This window comes from Sminthopsis crassicaudata, chromosome 3 (assembly GCF_048593235.1).
Source record: "Sminthopsis crassicaudata isolate SCR6 chromosome 3, ASM4859323v1, whole genome shotgun sequence".
Taxonomy (NCBI): Eukaryota; Metazoa; Chordata; class Mammalia; order Dasyuromorphia; family Dasyuridae; genus Sminthopsis; species Sminthopsis crassicaudata.
This window is the reverse complement of record NC_133619.1, coordinates 445935621-445956801: the sequence shown is the minus strand read 5'-3', so window position 1 is coordinate 445956801 and position 21181 is coordinate 445935621. Positions and strand designations below refer to the sequence as shown.

Here is a 21181-nt window from a genome sequence, read left to right as displayed (position 1 = left end):
GCCTTAAAAAAGTTATCCTTGAATTGTTTAAATTTCTGCCTAACTTGAATCAAGTTCTAATTGTTTCATTATTGCCAAAAAAAAAAAAAAAGTTTAAATAAAATGTTTTTTGAAGCTAAAACATTGTCTATAAAAATTTTGGTAGCAGGTACCCTCAACGATTTCCCACCCAAGGAATTAATATTAAATTTGATCATCTGTAAAATGAAGTAATTGAACTAGATTTTCCCAAAAATACTTTCCACTTGTAAATCCTATGGTTCTAGATTCTGAAAATAAATCCCATTGTGATTTACCAATTACAAACTTTTAAATAAATTTTAAACAAATTAAACCTTTTAAACAAATGCTATATATCTGGGGTTCCTAACAAAAATAATGAAATCTTTCAGAGGATCAGTTTCTCTCTTAAACAAACAGGTATCTCCTCAAGAATTATGCCTTATGTTATTACAGTGGCACTTATTAACTTGTTTAGCCTCAGGATTATTCATTAGTAGATTGGCCAAATCTTCAGAATCTTGAGCTATTGAAAAAAAGACCTGGGGCTTCTTAGGGATATCACTTGTGATATTTGTAACATACAGGGCAAATGGGCAGTCAATAAGTTTGCACTGTCAGCAGCAGAAGCATGGCTAATATGTGGCCTCTTTAAAGTTTGCAAAGTGTCTTTCATGCTATCTCATTTGATCTTCACAATCATCTTATTAAGTGGATAAATTATTATCCATATCTTACAGGTGGGAAAATTGAAGTACAGAGGTAAGAGATTTGTCCACAGTAATCCAGCTAATATATGTCTGAGGCAGGATTCAAACTCAGGATATTCCTGATTATAAGGCTAGTTCTCAGTTCACCATGTCATTCATCTGCCTTATCACTCTGGCAAATTGCAGAATGTTCAGAACATTCCAAAGACAAGCAATAATTTGAAATAACATAATCTAAATTCTAACCTCAAGGGAGAACCCCAAAAGTATAGGGAAAACAATAGCAAATGTTTCTGAATCCACTATTTTTTTATTTGTTGATGATGGAACAAAAGTTTAATTTTTTGGAAGATAATGATCCTAAAGAAATTAAACCATGTTTTAATTAAGCAAAATTTTAAATGTTTTTTTTTTCACATTCCATAAAATATTAGTGGTCTTAAATAGGATCATAGATATACAGTTGGGTCCATCAAGTTCAGCTCCATCTTTTACAAATAAGGAAACTGGACCTAAAGAAGGCTAAGTGATTCTCTTCATATCACTTAGTTAACAAATAAGTTAAATTAGGTCTTCCCAATTCGAAGTCCAGTGCTCTGGATACCCATTATGCCACTAAGCTGCCTCTATTAACTATTCACCTTGAGTTGTTATTAAATCAATCTCCTTCATAAAAAGCTTTGGTAATTGTGATACACTCCCAATGTTGCATCCATTAATACCTCCTCCATAAAGTTTTCTCTGATATTCTCAACCAGAAATAACCTCATCTTCATCTGACTGTCAAAGCCCTTGGAGTCTATATAATTATTATGGCACTTAATATTCTCTGTGGGACTCCTGAAAGACTGTAAGCTCTTGGAAGACAAGAATCACTTTTCGTTTTTATCATTTTATCATTGTAGTATATATATCCCAAAATCTTTATTTTCTAAACAAATGAATTAATGAATAAATGATTATGTTATTCTTACATCTCATTTTTCTTAATGCAATTTCTGTACTGGACCAGATTATGATTCTATAGGAAAGGGAATTGACTATGGAATACTTACATCATAGAAACTGGTGTTGGTTACTGGGTAAAATGAGAAAGAATGTATGTAATGTGGGAATATTTTTACCCTATTAATTTGAGAAAATGTGTTTGACCCTTTGCTTCATTTGTTCATTCATTCACTGAACAAGCATTTCTTAACGTTCTATTCAAAATATTGATTGTGTAAGGTGCTTGAAAAATTAAGAATAGCAAAAAACCAGCAGCTTTTATCCTCAAGAAGTTTATACTCTATTAGGGAAAATATGACATTTAAGCAGATAAACAAATACCTTATAATTTAAGGAGGGAAACAGCATTAGCTTCAAGTATTGCTAGGAATGACTCTTCATATCAGGTAGCAGATAACAGAAAACTGAGTAATTTCCACTTAAATTGTTTTAAGAAGATTTTGAAGATTACCTTGCAAAATAAGGTATTGAACTCTAAGGTCCTGAGTTGAGCCGAACTACAAAGCACTCAAACTCTACTGAAGAAAATACAACTTCAATGAACTAGCCACACAGCCTGAATGCCAAATGAATGCTTTACTCAAAGACTATTATATGGAAAACTCAAAAAAAAAAATAAGCTCTCACAAGTTTGTCAGAAAAAGTACAAGAATATTCTCAAGGTATATCTTAAGAACTTTAGTATCAATTGTGAGGCAAAGGAGATTCTAAAACAATATGCCTAGCATGGAGTGCTGGCAACAAAGAAGAAGCTGTGCTCCGTTAGCAAAACAGAATCACAGCACCACAAAGGAAAGACAAACTTCAAAAATCCAGAGATACTACTATCGCAAATGTTCCAATATATTATTTGTGCATAGGGTGGAATCTTCTGAACTTGAATTATACTCATCAGGCACAGCCAAACACACCATACCCTGACTCCAGTATTGTGAGGGCATTTTCCTTCAAAGATAAAGATGAACAGCAAGAGCTGAGTCTTGAGGAAAGAATTCTGGGAGTCTGAGATGGAGAGAGAGAGGGCATTTCAGACATTCAAGATGTACAAAGACTTGGAGGTTGGAAATGGACTGCAGAATGATGGGAACAGCTAGTAGCCTTGTCTAAAGCGTAGTATATACAGAGAATTACAATGAAATTTGTCTAGAAAGTAGGGTTTTGAATGACAACTGAAGAGTTGTTTTTTTTTTTTTAATCTTAGAGAAACTAAAGGATTGTTCTAATTATTTGAGATTTTTTCCCACTAACATCAAGCTTGAATTTGTTTCCTTTTTTATTATTTTATTTTTTTTATTGTAGGATTCTGTTTTTTAATCCACTTTGCTATTTGCTTTCATTTTATGGGAGAGTTCATCCAATTCACATTAACAGTTATGATTACCAGCTCTGTATTTTATTCCATCCTATTTTTTCCCCTGTATATACTTTTGTTCTTTCTTTCCATCCTGTCCTCAGTATTTTTATGCACTCTACCCACTACCTTATTTTTTATCACTCTTCCTCCTTCTCTAACTAGTGTTACTTACCCACGGCCTTATTTCCTTTCACCCCTACCCCCTTCTCTTAGTACCTTCCACCCACTACCTTATTTTCTATCAGCCCATACCTCCTTCCCTTCCTTTTTTTCTGTCCTTTCTATACTGCCCCTCCCTTTTATTTTTCTTTATCTCTTCCTACTTCTTTATAGGATTAAATAAATTTATATACCCAACTGAATGATTAAATTATTCCCTCTTAGAGCCAAAACTGATGAAATCAAGCTTCAGATAACCCCTCTCTTTTTTTTCCTTGGTTTTAATAGGTCTTTTGAGTCTCTTGGTGTGAACTACCTTCCCTTTCCTTTTTTTCCAGTATAGATCTTTTTCCACTGCTTAATATCTTTTATGTCATCACATCAGAGTCCATTCACAATCACACTTTCAGTTCATGTGATGCCCCACTTTGTCTGCTCCAGTGTCAGATACATTTAAGAGTTACAGATATTTTCCCATCTAGGGATGTAAACAGTTTAACCTTTAAATCTATATCTATATCTGCATACAGATATAGATATAGATATATTTCCCGCTGTTTATCTTTCTATAGTTCTCTTGAATCCTGTGTTTGTAGATTAAATTTTCTGTTTAGTTTTGTTTTTTTTTCTTCAATAAAAATGACCAAAAGTCTTTTATTTCATTGAAGTTCTATCTTCTCCCCTGAAAGATTATGATGACTCTCACTGGATGGTTAATTCTTGGTTGTAACCCCAAGATCTTTGCCTTCCTCAATATGGCATTCCAGGCCCTCCTATCCTTTGTTGTAGAAGTGCTAGATCCTGGGTAATCCTGATGGTTGCTGCTTGATATTTGAATTGTTTTTTTCTGGCAGCATGCAATATTTTTTTTTCCTTAAGATTATAGTTTTGGATTTTCACAACAATATTCCTTGGGATTTTCTTTGTGGGATCTCTTTCCAAAGGTAATTGATGGATTTTTTTTCAGTGAGTATTTCCCCCTCTGTTTCTTGTCTCTTTTTTCTTCTATCTCTGTTATTTGCCTTTTGAAGTCTTTTATAGCCATTTCCAAAAAGCCTCTTGGGCTTGAGACCAAGAAATCTCTTGGAGATCTCTTATGTGAATATTTTGTTCTCATCTGAGATCTTGTTTTGGTCTGCCCTGTCACCATCAGTAGCTTTCTGTGGTAAAGGTTATTTTCTGTTCCTTGCTCCTTTTCTTTCCTTTTCTTTTGGTATTTTTTTTCCACTTTTAAGGTGGAGCTCTGCTCCTGACATAAAGGTGGCACTGTCCCAAACTTTCCATGCAGCTCTGAATTTTGATTTTGGGCACAGGGACCCTTTGTGTTTGTAATGTGTAGTTTTGCCTGATCTTTTCAGGAAACAGCCTTATTTCCCAGAGTTTGCTTTCTGAGCTGGGACTGGAAGCTGCCCTCTCTGATTTGCTCCTCCACTAAGCCAGGTCTGAGGGTCTTAGTTACTGATTTGCTGTGATTAAGTTCCTCTCATCAGCTTTCTCAGAATCTATCTGACCCTGCACTGAACACCCTTTTCAACTCAGTGAGACTGACTAGAAGGTTTTTTTGTTTTTGTTTTTGTTTTTTGTTTTGTTTGTTTTGTTTTGTTTTGTTTCAATCTATCTTGAGTGGTTTCATTCCATCAAACTCTGTCCAGAGGACTGGTTTCATGTCGTTTTGGAGGGAAGCTTGGAGAGCTCCCAGAAGCTTCCTAACTTTACCATTTTGGCTCCACCCCTGGAACTCTTGAATTTGTTTCTTTGCAATCTCCATCTATCACTCCTCATTCTTGCTTTTGTGGTGTTGTTTCCTTCTCATCTTGATTTGGTAGAATGCTAGGGTTCTGACCTCCAAATATGATGCAAAACATATTTTTTTCAAAATGATATTATATCATTGGTAATTTACACATTATAGCTGTCCCTGCTGTTCCTTATGTATTTTAACTAAATATTGTACATTGTGCATTTTGTGCCTGAGGCAATTTCTTCAGACAGAAAATGACATCCTTGCAACAAAAATCTCCAAGATTTAGCAATGATCTTGTGCAAATTTAAGACCTTCATTTTGACTTCATAAAGTACTTGCATTTTTCTTTACTTTTTGTTTTCTGGAGCCTTAGGACTTAAACAGCTTTACTGTTCTGTTTGAGTCAAAAGTAGAGGAAATAGCATTGTCTCAGGTGAAATTATTGATGGAATTAAAGACATAAAACTAAAAAGTGCTCTATCCAAGAACACTTGGCTTATCATGTAATTTTTATATCTGCTACTTTAATATTCTCTCCTTCAAACTGAAATGGCATTATGATGAATTTATCACATTTCACAATGACTGCAGAACCATGTAAACCTTCCTTTATAGGTAGAGGGTAGAGACATATGGTATTACTGTGGTAGATGTCTCTTTTTATCTTTTGTTCCAATCTTATTTAGGTATTAGGACATAACTCCTAAGAATAAAAGATTGTTCTACTCTTTGTTTACGCTAATCAGAAAGGTGGGCTTTTGGAACAGTGATTTACTCTTGCTCACCTAGACTAAGAAAATATTGTGAACTGATTTGTTATGCTAGAGACATTTCTGTCTCAGCAGTGGTGCTTCTCTTGATTGATCTGACAGTTCAGAATGGAAATATATAACCTATAGCTTTCAAAGACCTACTTTGTTTGTTGGCCCAATTGTATTAAGCACATATCTCAGTATACAGAAATTCCTTGGCCAGGACTTAAAATACAAGTTTAATTTTTTATCCCTTCAAAGTCAATCTCAGGTAGTCTACTTTCACTTGGATTTTTATTTTCAATTTAGACTCCCTTTGCAATACTTACTTAAATGATAAATATCCTGAGTACACACCCATACAGTCACACACACACACACACACACACACACACACACAGATTTACCTACATTGACAAGGACAACAGCAGTAGCACAGCCAGAATGACCAAAAAATATATTTTTTTAATCTAGGGCAGCAAATCAATGTAATTTTAGTATCATAAAAATCGTAGGAGTCTTATATACATGTTTGGGATACTTCAAAACATTAGGAATCTTTTTTAACAGTGTGAATTTTTCCTCCATTTATAACAATGTGATCTGGTGGACCAGGGGACTAGACTTTGAGTTGGGAAGATCTGGGTTCAAATATTGCCTTAGATACACATTAAGCATATGACTGGAAAAATTATTTAATTTCTCTAGGTTTTAGATTCATCGTATATAAAATGAGGAGATTGGAGTTGATGACCTCTAATATGTCAAGGAGCTTTATATTTGTGATCTATAATTTCATTCCTTTCATAAAATTAGATTATTTTTCAGAGTCCATGACTACTACTATATTCATCATCATTATCATTACCATCACCATCATTATTGTCATCCTTGTTATCATCATCATCATCATCATCATCATCATTATCACTTCATAATGAACCTTCTGGTGATGAACCTCACTGAATTAGACTGGTTCAGAAGTAACAGACTATCCTCAGGATTATACTGTAAATCTTTCCAGATGACAGTCTGTATTCCATTGGCATAGCCTTCAAAGCCTTATACTCATCTCCCCACTGCAATGAGTCATTGAAGGGAGTTCTTACTGAATATCATTGCTGGAAGAATGAGATAGAAATAGGTACTTTTGGGTTTCTGCCAATGTTGAAATTCTGTTCATTCATGGTAGCAGATGGAACAATCAAACTTTTTAGTACTTTAGTACTTTAATTTCTGGCCCTACACTTGTAACAGTAGCAGTGATGATGGTGATAACTACAATTGATACTTTTTTCTAGTACTTATAGTTTTGCAAAACATTTTTACACATATTGTACCATCTCATTCTCCCAGCAAACCTGTAAAGTATATAATATGGCAGATGAAGAAACATTAAGAAATTTACTTACCTATGGCAATGAATGAGAGAGGTGGTATCCCACCTGGCCTTCCTTGAATCCCAAACCCAGCATTCTTTTCAGTATATTAAAATGACTTTTATAAGGAGGGTTTCTCTCTCTCTCTCTCTCTCTCTCTCTCTCTCTCTCTCTCTCTCTCTCTCTCTCTCTCTCTTTCTTTCTCTGTGTGTGTCCCTCCCTTCCTTCTTCTCTTCCTTCCCCTCATATATATATATATATGTGTGTGTGTATTCACTTTATTTTCCCCTAATATAGGTCCCTGTAGCAATATAATAATACTATAAACAGTAACAATATTTATTTAGTGTTTATTATGTGTCTGATACTGTGCTAAGTATTTTACAAATATCTCATTTTTACCTCACAACAACCTGAGAATCACCATTTTAAAGATAAGGAAACTGAAAAAGATAAAGGTTATGTGACATGCAGAGAGTCTTATAGCTTTTAAGTATCTGAGGAAAGTTCTAAATTCAAATCTTCCAGACTCCAAAACTCTATCCACTATGGTCACTTAAATGCCTCCCATGATGAATGCAATAGAATGTTTCCAGATCAGAAAGAGTAATATTTCTTTTTTAAAAAACAATAGTTTTTTATTTTCAAAATACATACGATAGTTTTCAACATTCACTCTTGCAAAACCTCCTATTCAAATTTTTCTCCCTCCCTTCCTCCCACCTCTACCCCTAAACAACAAGTAATTCAATATATGCTAAAAATGTGCAGTTCTTCTATAAGTATTTCAACATCTATTATGCTGCACAAGAAAAATCAGATCAAAAAGGAAAAAAATGAGAAAGAAAAAAGTAGGCAAACAACAAAAAAGGTGAAAATAATATGTTGTGATCCACATTCAGTTCTCTTTCTGAATAAAGATGGATTTCTCTATCACAAATCTATTGAAATTGGCCTAAATCCCTCATTCCTGAAAATAGCCATGTCCATCATAGTTGATCATCACAAAATCTTGTTGTTGCTGTGTACAATGCTCTCTCCCTTCTACTCACTTCACTTAGTATTAGTTCATATAAGTCTCTCTAGGCCTTTCTGAAATCATCCTGCTGATCATTTCTTATGGAACAATAATATTCCATAACATTCATATACCATAACTTATTCAGCCATTCCTCAACTACTGGACATCCACTCAATTTCCAATTCCTTGACACTACAAAAAGGGCTGCTACAAACATATTTTGCACATGTAGGTCCTTTTCCCTTTTTTTGTATGATGGCATACAGAGAGGATAATGTTTCCAATAATACATGCTTGGTTAAAGATCTAAGTCAGTTGATGTCAATAGCCTATTCTCTCAACTCTTACCTCTGAGAAGGATCTTAAGTAAACTAGAACCTCAAAAACACAATCCCTAATGACTGAATGGAAAAGTAACCCTTAGCAAGGTGAAAAGAGCATTAGAGTTATCATCAGCAAGCATGCGCTCTTTCCAGTATATTGCTTTCCAGCAAGTCACTTAACCACTTTGTCCTAACTTTTCCCATATACAAAATCAAATGTTCAAAACTAAATGTTCTACATTTTCTCTTATAGCCCTGATGTCCTGTGATTCTATAGTGACAAGTATCAAGCTTTCAAAGGCAACTAAAATGATAGGTCCATTGGCCTAATTTGTATTTATGTACTAGGTGTTATTTAAAGTACAATATATATTCATTCAACAGACCTTCAGTGTGCACAGTACTCTGTCAGGTAGTGGGGTAGATAAAGAGTTTAGATAATTTATACATGCTTTGTGTATCATTTTAGATAAAGAAGATTGTAAGTATGCAGATGAGTTTTATTTAGATATTCAGTAAAAAGATGGAAAACTCAATAGGATTTCATTTGCATAAGATATGCTAAAAAAAGATAAGGTCACTTCCGTAGAAAAATTATTATAATCATAAATCTAGGAATATTATTAAGGGGATAGATATCTTGTCCATTACAGACAGAACTATTCTAAGCTATCATGGCCTATTAAAAACTCACTTTCTTTTAAGATCTCCAGGGAAGATTTCCAGAGTTCTTTTAAGGCTTCTACAATCTTTTACATCCACCCACTTCAGTTTAGAATGACACTGCTAGGAAATGAATTTTATTTTATGGTAGGTTTCCCCCCCTTGAATCATACTTATGCTTTTATCAAGTGAGAACTTTTGGAAAAAATATTTCTGCTCATTTATTTGAAATAACACTGCAACTAAAAAAGAGAAACAAGCTTGACCCCCAACACTAGAATTTGTCAACCATTTAAAGAATCTGACCTGAGACTACTGTGCAATGCAAACTGAAAAACCGATTTTAGTTTAGACAAAATAAAGAAATTTAAAGTAACAATGATAAGGATGTCAAAATAGTAAAGGAGATTTGAGAATTCTGCTCTTTATTTGAAAAGTACAGTGTTCAAATAGTATTTAGTAATGTACCTGGGAAGGAAGAGAATTAGTTTCAGTCAGTTTTTGGCTGACTAAAATGCAAAACATAAGTAACTAGGATGCAATCTACACAATGGTCATAGATTGTGATTATTTTTAGCCAACAAATCTATTCAATATATAAAAATACTTACATCTTGTGAACATACTTCATTTCTTTATCTTTATTATCATCAAATATTCATTGAGCGCCTGCTATTTATAATGCCATGATACTTCTCTTTGTTAAAAAGAAAATGGTGTCATCTCAAACTTGCCTCTTTTATGCATTATTTCTGCTGTATTTTTTTGGACCCATGAAGGGGAGAATTTAATGTCCCAACGATTTTTTAAGCTAAAGGATAAATTCTGTCCAGAATTAGCAGTTTCAATATTGTAAAGTGCACTTTTTATTCTTCAATAATGTTGACCCAAGTGCAAAGATTCTGATACACACATACTAACACACTGACTCTAAAAGTAGCAACGGGCACTTTGAAATCCATAACAAATTCAGGCCAGATACTTATAGTATTACAATAAAAATCTTCCAAGAAAAATTACTTAACAGTTCCCCTTAAAAATTAACTTCAAATCTGGTCATCTCTAAAAGAATATCTGACAGCTTGGTTCAGCCATGATCACATCTCATAATCTCATCAATCTATGTGACCGACCTGAAGTAAGTGAGGCTTACAAATGATAGGTATGAGTTGAATAGGAGATCTGCTATCTGGAACAGTGTGTCTTGTGTTTGGTGACAAGTGAACATTCTAGAATCAAATTTAGTTCTGCAAGAATTCTGGATAAAGAAAACTCATTCTCTGTCATGGGTGATCTACTCCCCAGTGGTTACCAAGACTGTTTTTTTTTTTTTTTGTTTTTTTTGTTTTTTTTTTTCAAACATTGCCTCAGTGGGTTACCATTATTTCATGTACAATGTAGGAAATTTTTTGGCTTTCTATTGTGACTCAATTTTTTTTGGTGACTGTACTGAATTTTCTGAAACTTGGCTTAGAATGCTTCACAGCATCAAATCAGTGCCGATAATTTTAGTGGAGTGATTTTCTTTTCAAATTCTATAGAAACAGATTTCTGATGCTTTGCTTTCATTTCACATTTTGTGATTTTTTTCTTACTTCTCCTTATATAGATCCTTTTATCATTCTGCATGTTTAGGAAAAGTAAACTAAAAACAAATCCATTATTTTTCAGGCTAGAAAAGTTTAATTGGTCTTTGGACAACCCAAGGATATCAAAGACTTTTAGAAAACAGCTTTGAGCTTCTCTTCAAAGGAGCTAGATTCAAGTTAAAGTGTTAATATATACATTGTTTTATTTTATATGAACATGTTTCTTTGAATTTGATGAAGAGATTTGAACTGTATTTTTATACTCCTTATCAGACAATTATTAAGTGACCCTGGATAAATAACTTAACTGCTTCATTTTCCTCATCTGTAAAATGAACTAGAGAAAGAAATAACAAGTCATTCCAGTATCTTTGTCAAGAAAACCCGAGTAAGACACAACTGAAATGACTGAACAGTAATCCCATTTTGGGGTTTCTTGACAAAGATACTGGAGTTTGCCATTCCTTCTCCAACTCATTTTACAGGTGAGGAAAATGAGGCAAAGAAGGGTAAGTAACTTGCCTAGGATCACATGGACAAATTTGGACCCATGAAAATGAATCATCCTGATTTCAAGCTCACTGCTTTATCCCTTGATCCACTTAGATGTCCCTAGCTTTTGCATAGTAAGGACATAATAAATGCTTTTTCATTTATTCATTGTTTTCAGTCATAATGGATACATATAGTATTATATTCTATTAAAGACTTTTGATAAAGATTCCTCTATGGTTCAGGATTAGTAGAAAGTGGAACAGTAAATAATTCAGAGAAGCTGGGCATGATTTGTATACTTTTTTTTTTTCATTTCAAGACATTGACAAGAAACTTTAACATAATAAGTGATGAGTAATATGATCGCTGTATATTTAGTTTTCTGGAGAATTTTATTTTATATTACATATTAATCTTGTCTGAATTTCCAAGTTCATGTGCATTATCTCCAAGAATTTTTTTAGAAGTTAGAATTTTTAGCTTCCCTCTTAATATTGAAGAACTTTTAAACATTCAAATTACACTCCAATTATAATAAAATGCTTTCTATATAAATATAGCAATGGCTCTCCATCTAATCAATAATGTTAAGTTCAATTTTAAGAAATGATAAATAGATTATGGGATTTTTACTTGCTAAAAATCACAAATCACCATTTCCATTAGACTGCAAAATGTTTTGATTTTTGGCCTCAAATAAATAAACAAAAATGCAGAAGGCTAAGTCATCTCATGTTTTCAACATTTTATCCATGCAAAAAACTATTTCATAAAAAAATTGCATTCTCATTGAAGCAGAATTTAAATCCTTGGTCATTCATTTGCTCTCAGTGTCAAAATGAATGTGGCTACTTCTATAGAATGCCAAACTTGCTACTTGACTGAATCAAATTAACGTGGAAAATCAATTTTTAAAGCTTTAATATACCAAAATTTTTAACTTGTTATGGTGGAAGAATTTTTAATATTTTGGATGAGAGATCATAAATTATTAAGTAAACATCCTGTGTCATAACTTTAAGATCTTGTAAATTTTGTTTACTCAAGTTTCCCTCCAGTGATTAATCTTGTACCTTCCAGTGAGGAGACACTTCTCATCCAAATCCTCCAACAAGTCCACCATTGAGATCTACGAATACAACGTAGGTCTTCCTTAGGCTTTTCAATATATGGTGATGTCAGTGTATCCATCAAACTGCTCAAAAATGTATTGTTCTTTTATCCTGATGTGTGACCATTGTATGAGTTACTGTAAAAAGGCCAGTCCACGAATTTATCATTTACAGCATCTAAAATGGAAAGAAAATAAGTAGGCTTTTAATATTTGCAACTGCAAAATTATCCAGTAAATACAATGATATAACTAGCACCCAATTAGTGCAAACAATTAATTCCTTGGCCTGATCACATTATTTGAACTTGCATGGCATTATTTCATTAATCTATAACCATAATCATTTTCACATAATTATAACTTCAAATAGTGAAAATTAAAATACCTGTGGCCACTTCAGAGAATTCATTATTTGCATAAATCTGGACCAGACTGTACTTAATATTTTTGTAGCATGAGTGTGTACTTCTAAAACCTTTTGATTCCAAGAATATCATCTCCCCATTACAGACATATGCATGCACACACACACACACACAGACACACCCACACAAATACACACCAGAAAAAAAGAACCTTAAACAGAATTTGTGTTTCTTTGTGGATACTTTTATCCTTTTAAGAATCTGCTTCCTTTCTAAAAAAAACTTTCATGACTAACACAGGGCCTGCATATTGGCTCTTGGTCAGTCTAGCCTGGTTGCCTATTTATGGTGTAAGAGAAAGGGGGGAAGGAAATCTGAAATCAGCTTTCCTTTGTGAAAGTAGAGCTGACATAGCAAATCAAAGTCCACAAATTAGTGTGAAGAACGGTTAGACTGATGAAACAGACATCAGTGAACAACAGGAAACAGATTTAGCACTGAGGGATGTCTTGTAAATTTCAATTTTGCATATATGACTATACTCCTATAAGAGAAAATACAATATTATAAGCATATATGAAGAAGGATAGATTTTAAAGAACATAAGTTTCAAGAAGGAAAGATGTAAAAAACATTGATTTTGGGGGAAAATGTTTTTCTTAATTTTATTTCCTTTTCCCCATTACTAGTTTATTAAATGTATGTACATGCACTCACATGCAGCTGTAACCTGGCACTTGGCTTTGTAAAATGACAGAGAAGATGATATGACTGACCATGTGGACAAATGGCCTGCTTTAGGGAGGTTATTTTAGGTCCTGTTGCTTTTCATATTTCTTTTCACCTCTAAAGCTAACATGTGACTTTAAGCCCTCTTAAAAGCAAACTCCCTGCTTGGTATGTGCTACATTTATCTGCTTGCTCCTGCTGTCCATATATTTATGGCCTGAAGGTTATCTCCACTATCTTTCTCTTGTATTTCTTGTGCCCTCTGTATTTAATGCTCTCACTTAAACTCAGTGTATTGCTGATTTTAGATATCTTGTTTTCTGGGATACTGCTGGCATTATATCAGTACTGGAATGCCAAGCTGGATGCTGTCTTCATCTCAGATGGTCATTCATTCATATATCCAAATACCAATTTACTAATATTTATAGGCCAAGTCAACTTAGCTGAAACCACAAAGTAATTCTCAATTGCCAGGCAAGCCAAACCACCCCCACTTTCTTAAACACTACCTTCTCCTACTATAATAGATATAATCCAAGTCTGTATCCTTAAGACTAGGGGTGCCTTCTAGACCTATCTATCCTCCTAGATATCTGGGCCTCTGGCCATTATTGAAGAGAGCAATTATTGTGTAGAAGGGGTCTACCTTCTTCACTTACCTCACATCACCAACTCCCAATAGGGAGGTAAATCCAAGAACCTTAGGAGTAGTAACACCTGTCAGACCACTTGTTTTATTTCCAGGTCAGTCCTTTAAGCCCTAAATCCCAGTTTTTCCCAGGTTAATGAAATTTGTTAAATGTTTCCATGAGTGTTGTACTGAAGACTCAGAAAAGAAAGTTCTCAATGTCAAATTCCTTGGCACTGTCAAATGATTCAATAAATGATCCCAAACTGATATGATTTTAATTGGTGAAAATGACATTAAAGAAAATGCATTGCCATCTGTTTTACTCTGACATCTTTAGGACCATCAGTCCTTTCCTGACTCGTAGTTAAACCCTTCCATATGTTATCTCCTCATAAGAATATGAGATCCTTGAGAACAAAGATTATATTGTCTTTCTATTCATATCCCTAGTAGTTAGTATAAGGCATTGTACATAGTAAACACTTAAATACCTCTTCATTTACTCATTGATCATCTCAGATAGAGCTTTCTTTTTATTTATCAGAACCAGTGGTGGAGAGGTAAATAAAACAGAAAAGAGGAGGAATGTTTATGCTTTTGCTCACAAAAATAAAAATGATGCTGCTGAGAATTTGCAGTTTTTTAATACAAATAATGACATTATACTTTAAAGATCTTCATTTACTGAGTCAATGAACATTTATTAGGTGCCTACTATGTTCTAGGCATTCTTCTAGATACTTAGGATACAAAGACAGAAAAGAAACTGTTCCTGCTCTAGAGGAGCTTCCATTGGGGATGGGAGCAGGAAAGTGCTAGCAGAAAGGTAAATACATGATAAGACATGGAATAGATATAGAGTAATTTTTGGCACCAAGTTGACTAGCAATTGAGGTAGGAAAAAAGATAGATTTGGAGGTGATATTTGATACGAACTTTGAAGAAAGTCAGGAAAGGCATTTTGGATATCGGGGAAAACCTGTGAAAAGAAATAGAACTAAGAGATGTAATGTCCCATATGGATAACACTAAGTAAGCCAATTTGGCTAGAGGATACAGTGCATAAAATAGAGCAATATTCAATAAGTCTTTTGAGGTCACCTCGAGCCAGATTATCAAAGGCCTTAAAAAGGAAGTAGAGAAGTTGGGTTTTTATCATAAAGACAAGAGGGAATCACTGAGACTTCTTAAGTAAGACTATGACATGCTGAGTGCTGTGCTTTAGAAATACCCTTTTGTCTAATTCAAAACTGATTTTCTTGAACTTTCCAACACCGAACTACTTGTCCCTTGCTCTACTTCTTTCTGCTTTCTATTCCATTCTTTGATTGGACAGTATTAACTATTTAAACAAAAAAAGCTAGTTTTGTTCCCTATTTCTTGTCTACATCCTATCTCCTAAAAGCATGCATGGCATTGCAAAAAGATTGTTGGATCTGTAGTCAAACTAATCTGAGTTCAAATCACTAGTTTTGTGACCTTGGGCAAAGCATTTGATCTCAGACTCAATTTCTCTATCTGTAAAATAAAAGGAGAGGTGACTCATAAAGATTTTTTTCTAACTCTAAATCTATGATCCTTTCAATTTATGTTTGCATCTTGGTTTATACTTTTACAGTGGAAGACAAAAGTCAACAAGTATTTTGATTCTAAAAGCAGGAATCTAAGACATCTCTTTTTATCTCCTTTTACCAGAAACAATGTTCAAAAAAACCCCCCAAAAATTCAATTCACATTTATTCAAAATCTACTGGACATGTAAGTGGAGAAGCAGACTTGTATAGTGGTAGAAGGCTAATTTTGAAATTAGCTAGATACCAGCCTAATGTATTCCTTCCTGTTAACTGATGCAACACCTTCCCCTTTGTTGCTGTCACAGTGCAAGAAAGAGCCAAGGTATCACCTAGGGTTTTCTGTATCATACCTGTGTGACAAGAAGCGCTAGGCTCAGGAAAGATCCAATATGTTTGCTGTCTCCCAAAGATTTAAGCACTGATTCACCATAGTCCTGGAGTCCCTGAAGTTTGCAAGGAATCTTCCAGTAAAGACTCCCTGGAAAGATCCTTCTAGTACAATTCAACCTCCATTATAAATGCATCATTCTTTTGGAGATGACTGAATGGACCCTTTACTATATTGGGATGTGTTCTGTCATCTTACAGTAAACTTACTAACAGAATAAACTTCTCTGACAGGTCAGACCTATGGTATTCAGTAGGAGTTTTTTATTGTCTGTTTTATTTTGTTTTTATGTCTTTGAATATAAAATAAAATCTATTATAGTGTATAGTTCACAGTCATGCCTTTCTCACAACTCGCCTGCAGTGCAAAGAAGGCACTAATTAAAAAAAAAAAAAAAGGAAATAATACTTAGAGGTTGGATGATATACTTAATGAATGTCAGTTAATAGATATTAGATTGAGAGTCGAACCCAGATATCCTGGAATCAAACTCATTTTTTTTCTTCTATACTCCTTGTTTTCTAAGACATAATTAGCTTTCTCCCAGTGAACATATATGCATAATTTGTATTTAATCCCTTGTTCTTTGGCTTTTTTTCACTTAGCAAAAATATTTTTGGATAGTGATTTTTCCTTTTGTCTATCATGTTTTGTTTTTCAAAATGAAAGATTTTCTGGATCACTGAGTTTAATTTTGTTTAATTATGGTTTGAAATTTTTCACTGAATCATAGATGCCAGTGGTGGACACTATTAAAAGAAAAAAAGAATTTAAATGTAAAGATGTACAGGGTAGGCTTTTCTTTTCTTTTTTGTTTGCTTTTTGAGAAGGAAAAATTGAAGCAGAGCATGAAAAAAATGTAATGAAATGCTGCTCAAGTGCTGAGGCTAGTCAAGTTTTATTTTTCAATGTAAGGAAAGAATTAAAATTACAAATAATCCTGCAGGCAATGGAAAGACACATAATTGGCATAAGTAGGCTGAAATACATTACCAACAGCAATTTGTGTTAAAAATATTACTGAAAACATAAACCAGAGAATGTGGTACACCATGTAACAAAAATGACAGACCATAGAACGGACAACTTACATGATATCCTATGTCCCCATGAAACCAATAAACAGGCCTCTAGCATATCGGTTACATTCTATGTGAAGGATGCTTGAATGAATAGGGGGAAATAAAGTCTAAAATACAAGAAGTCATGGTAGCATTCTTTATCAATAAAGGGAATGTTCACACTTGTGAAATCACAGATTTACCAATGGTTCAATGTTGTCACAAGAATTCACTTTTATGATTTATTTAATTCAATTTAGTGAGTATTAATTAAAAACTTTCTACATATATTGAAGACAGTAGAAGCAAAAACTCTAAAAACACATATACACATTCTCTATAATTAAAAAGATTACATTTTGCTAGGTAAGAGAAGAAATTTTAGTATATAAAAATAAATATATGATAAAGTGTCATGGTGGAGATAAATAAGAGAGAAAGAAAAACACAGAAACAGACCCACAGAGAAAAGGACAAAAAGAGGGAGAGGGAAGGGAAAAAAAGGGAGAAAAAGAGAGAGGGAGGAAAGGAGGGAGAGAAGAAGGGAGAGAGACAGATACTCCAAATCAGACACACAGAATATTTTAGATAAATTTGAGAATAAAGAGGAAACTTTTAGTGGGTTAATCAGGAAAGGCTTTATGAAGGAGATGGCACATGAGGTGGTTCTTCAAATAAGATGAAGATTTTGAAAGTTTTGGTTAAGGAGAGAATACATTCCAAAGATAACAGAAAAAGGAGATGGTGGTTGACCTGCAACTAATTCAGGAAAAGTCAAGAATGACATATTGAACATAGGCAACAAGCAGTAGTCCATTTTATAGAGTTCATGAAGGGAAATCATGTGAGAAAAAAGCTGGAAAAACAGTATTTAGATACATTGTAGGCAGCATGAAATTTAAAGTGAAGGAATTTGTTGTTGTTTGTTTTTTTGTTTTGTTTTTTTATAGGCAATTATATGAGAAGACTGGAACCATTTAAATATCCTTCACAGTGGCAAGATGATTTTTAAGTTACCCCCTTCACCTTTACCATTTCAGGTATGGTACTGTTCATAAATTTAGGTTGGATATCAAATTTACAGTAAATCTGAGTTCATGATGTATGAAATGGTGAGATTCCACATATCAGATTGGGCATGATTTATTAGGACTCATCTGATCTGTGGATGTAATTAAACTAGTTAAATTCCCTGTAAAAATAAATCTGCACATCCCATTTTGAGTGGTCCTACTATTATTCTAAACACACACATACGCACATACATACACACAATTAAAATTTGGGCAATTAAAAGTGAAAAAAAATTACATCCTATGAGTGTTCTTAAATCTTCCAAAGAATTATTTAATTCAAATAGATGCATAGTTGTGCCTCCTTTACATAATAGCAGTGTCGATATAATTTTTGTGATTAAACTAGCTTCTGATACTGTAACTTTTATCAAGTTTCTCTGTTCCTAGTTCTCTCTCAAATTCTGAGCTATAAACAAACACTTAAATATGCTAGCAGGAGGTTTATGTTTAAAGAAAACCAGCTGCGAATGCTTTCTTAAAGTAAAGAACCTTTTAGTAATATGGTAATTACATCATAATTGATCTGGTTTATAAAATCAAAAATTTGTATAACTATTGTTCAAAAAGACATTTATGGAGTTTTTATTTTCCAATTTTAGTTAAAAGTAAGTATTCAATTTTATATAATATACATATGTATACATAAACATGTATATACATATGAATGAACACTGGCCTTTGACAGCATTTCTTCATATTTTTTTTAGCAGAAGTGAATATTTCTAGCAGCATAGAATAAGCTATTTATTGCCATAAAGAATAAGCCCCCTCATTCTGAATATATTCGTTTTCTTATCACTAAATGAAGCCTTTAGAAAATCTGACTCTTAATCTTAAGGTTAATCAATCTGGAAATAATCAAGCTGGAGATATGCTGTATCATAATTAAGAATGATCTTAAATCAGACACCCACTGTGAAGATGCATATATTCCCATGTGAAGATGAAAAGAATTTTGGAAATCTTAATTAACTTTGTAGACTCCGTGGGGTGGAATAGAGAGGAACAAAAATTGACATAAAGATTTTTGTTTTTAAAAATCCAATATTTTTTATTTCCTTTTATTGCCATTATGTTTCCATTTGTGATAGAGGAAATGTTTCTGATTAGTTTTCTGGTTCAAATAAATGAAGAAAATGGTAATGAATTTGAAAAGTAATTCTTCCATATAGGTTTGTGCTTCTGTTGTTATTTTTGCTGTTCAAAGTACTTCATTTATTATATTTATATTTATTTGAGATTTTACTTCCATACTTGAAAAAACAGTATTTGAGTAATAAACATATGTGTTTTCCCACATGTTCTTCAAAGTTAAGTACATGGGTACAGCAGAAATAATAGTAACTCTAAACATTCTCTTTGAAGGTCTTTCATTTTTCCTGTTGCATTCTCAGTACCTACAGTTCATGGCATATAATAGGAGTTTTATAAATAGTATGTGTATTGATATTTATATAACTGTGTAAATTTTATGAGACATTTTAATACATTATCTCATATGATACTCAAATTAGCACTATGGGTTTGGGGTATTTCTTGTTTGTTTATGTGATTATTTGGCTTGGATCCCAGCTCTATGCTTTTATTTATGTGGGAAATACTTCCACTTTTATTTGTGTGGGGAATTCTTCCACATCAGAAACTTATCTGAAACTTTTCTAGCTCCAAGGCTGGATCTCTTGTTACTCTAATATGCTGCCTTCAAATTCATAAGGTGAAACTACAGCAGTGTGGAAGTACTTGTGGCACAATTTTATTCCTACAAATGTTCAGTTATTAACATTAGATTGTCATTGCATGATAATTTTATGATATATAACTTGTTTAGTAAACACAAATGCAGATTCATTTTATGCAAAAAGTTACCTTGCATACAATAAACTTATGGAAGCATATGCTTAAATACATAAAATTCCTTAAAAAAAAAAAAAAAAAAAGACTTGTTGGAGAGGGAGGAAATGCCACAGTTACAGTTGCAGCTGGAAAATATTGGCCCATTGGGGCAATGTGCCCAAATTAAATTTTTGAACTCCTTGACAAACTCTGGAATTATTCTGAGACAACTGACAGAAAGAATGCAGTATCATGTGTGTGTGAATGTAAATTTAATGAAGATTTTTGTTTTAGTTTACTCATTTTCTGACCCTATTTTGAGAGATTTTTTTGTCAAAAATACTGGAGTGACTGGCCATTTCCTTCTCCAGCTCATTTTGCGGAAAGACAAACTGAGGCAAAGTGTATTAAATGATAACCCAGAATCACACAGTTACTATCTGAGTCCAGAATTAAACTCAGATCTTTTTGATTCCAGGCCCAGCATTCTATCCATCACACCATTCTTTGAGCACAGAAACTCTTTTTTTTTTGTCTTAGTAATCTCAGCTATCTAGAGCAATTCCTGACACATTGTAGGTGCTTAGTGATTTTTTAATTGATATGCTAATGTACAATAGTATACTCTGCTCTGATCTAACTGGTTCCAAACTTAGATTCCTCAAAGGAAGAAAATTCAAGTCAGGGTTAAGCAAATTTTATTTCCAACATGTTGAATAATATATGATATGATATATGATAATGCTTAAAGTATACGTGTACCAACTTACCCTAAGGCTTGACTTAATAGAAAAGTCTCTTGTTGAAATTATGTACTTATATTATTATTTAGATAAACATATCAATAATGCATGACATGCTTAAGGGAGGGAGTCTGATTGAAGGAAATAAGAATTTGTTTAACTGAATTGTTTACATTTATATAACATATATATATATATATATATATATATATATATATATATATATAAGTTCTCATTTAATTCTCCCAACAGTCCTTATAGATACGTAGAAGATGTTTGTTTTGTTGTTATTTGTTTGTTTTTTATTTCTATACTCTAGATAAGGAAATATATTCATGGAAAATAAGTTGACTTGTCTAAGATTACACAGCTAGAAAATAGCAGAGGTTAGTACCCACTTTTCTGATTCTTGTTTTAATGCTTTATTTATGTGCTATACTAATACCAATTAGTAAATTATCTAGCTA

At 33.2% G+C, this 21181-nt stretch overlaps 2 protein-coding genes across 2 annotated transcripts in view; both read left to right on the top strand.

Moving 5' to 3' along the window:
- LOC141562223 (uncharacterized) overlaps positions 1–20080 on the top strand; it is a 78332-nt gene extending 58252 nt beyond the window's left edge. The window contains exon 3 of the mRNA XM_074302213.1: positions 18013–20080. Within this exon, the coding sequence (XP_074158314.1) occupies positions 18013–18043 (31 nt within the window). The 3' untranslated portion in view covers positions 18044–20080. The remainder of the gene's footprint in view (positions 1–18012) is intronic.
- B3GALT1 (beta-1,3-galactosyltransferase 1) overlaps positions 2963–21181 on the top strand; it is a 620917-nt gene continuing 602698 nt past the window's right edge. Inside the window, exon 1 of the mRNA XM_074303205.1 lies at positions 2963–18102. The gene's annotated coding sequence lies outside the window, so the exon portion shown is untranslated. The remainder of the gene's footprint in view (positions 18103–21181) is intronic.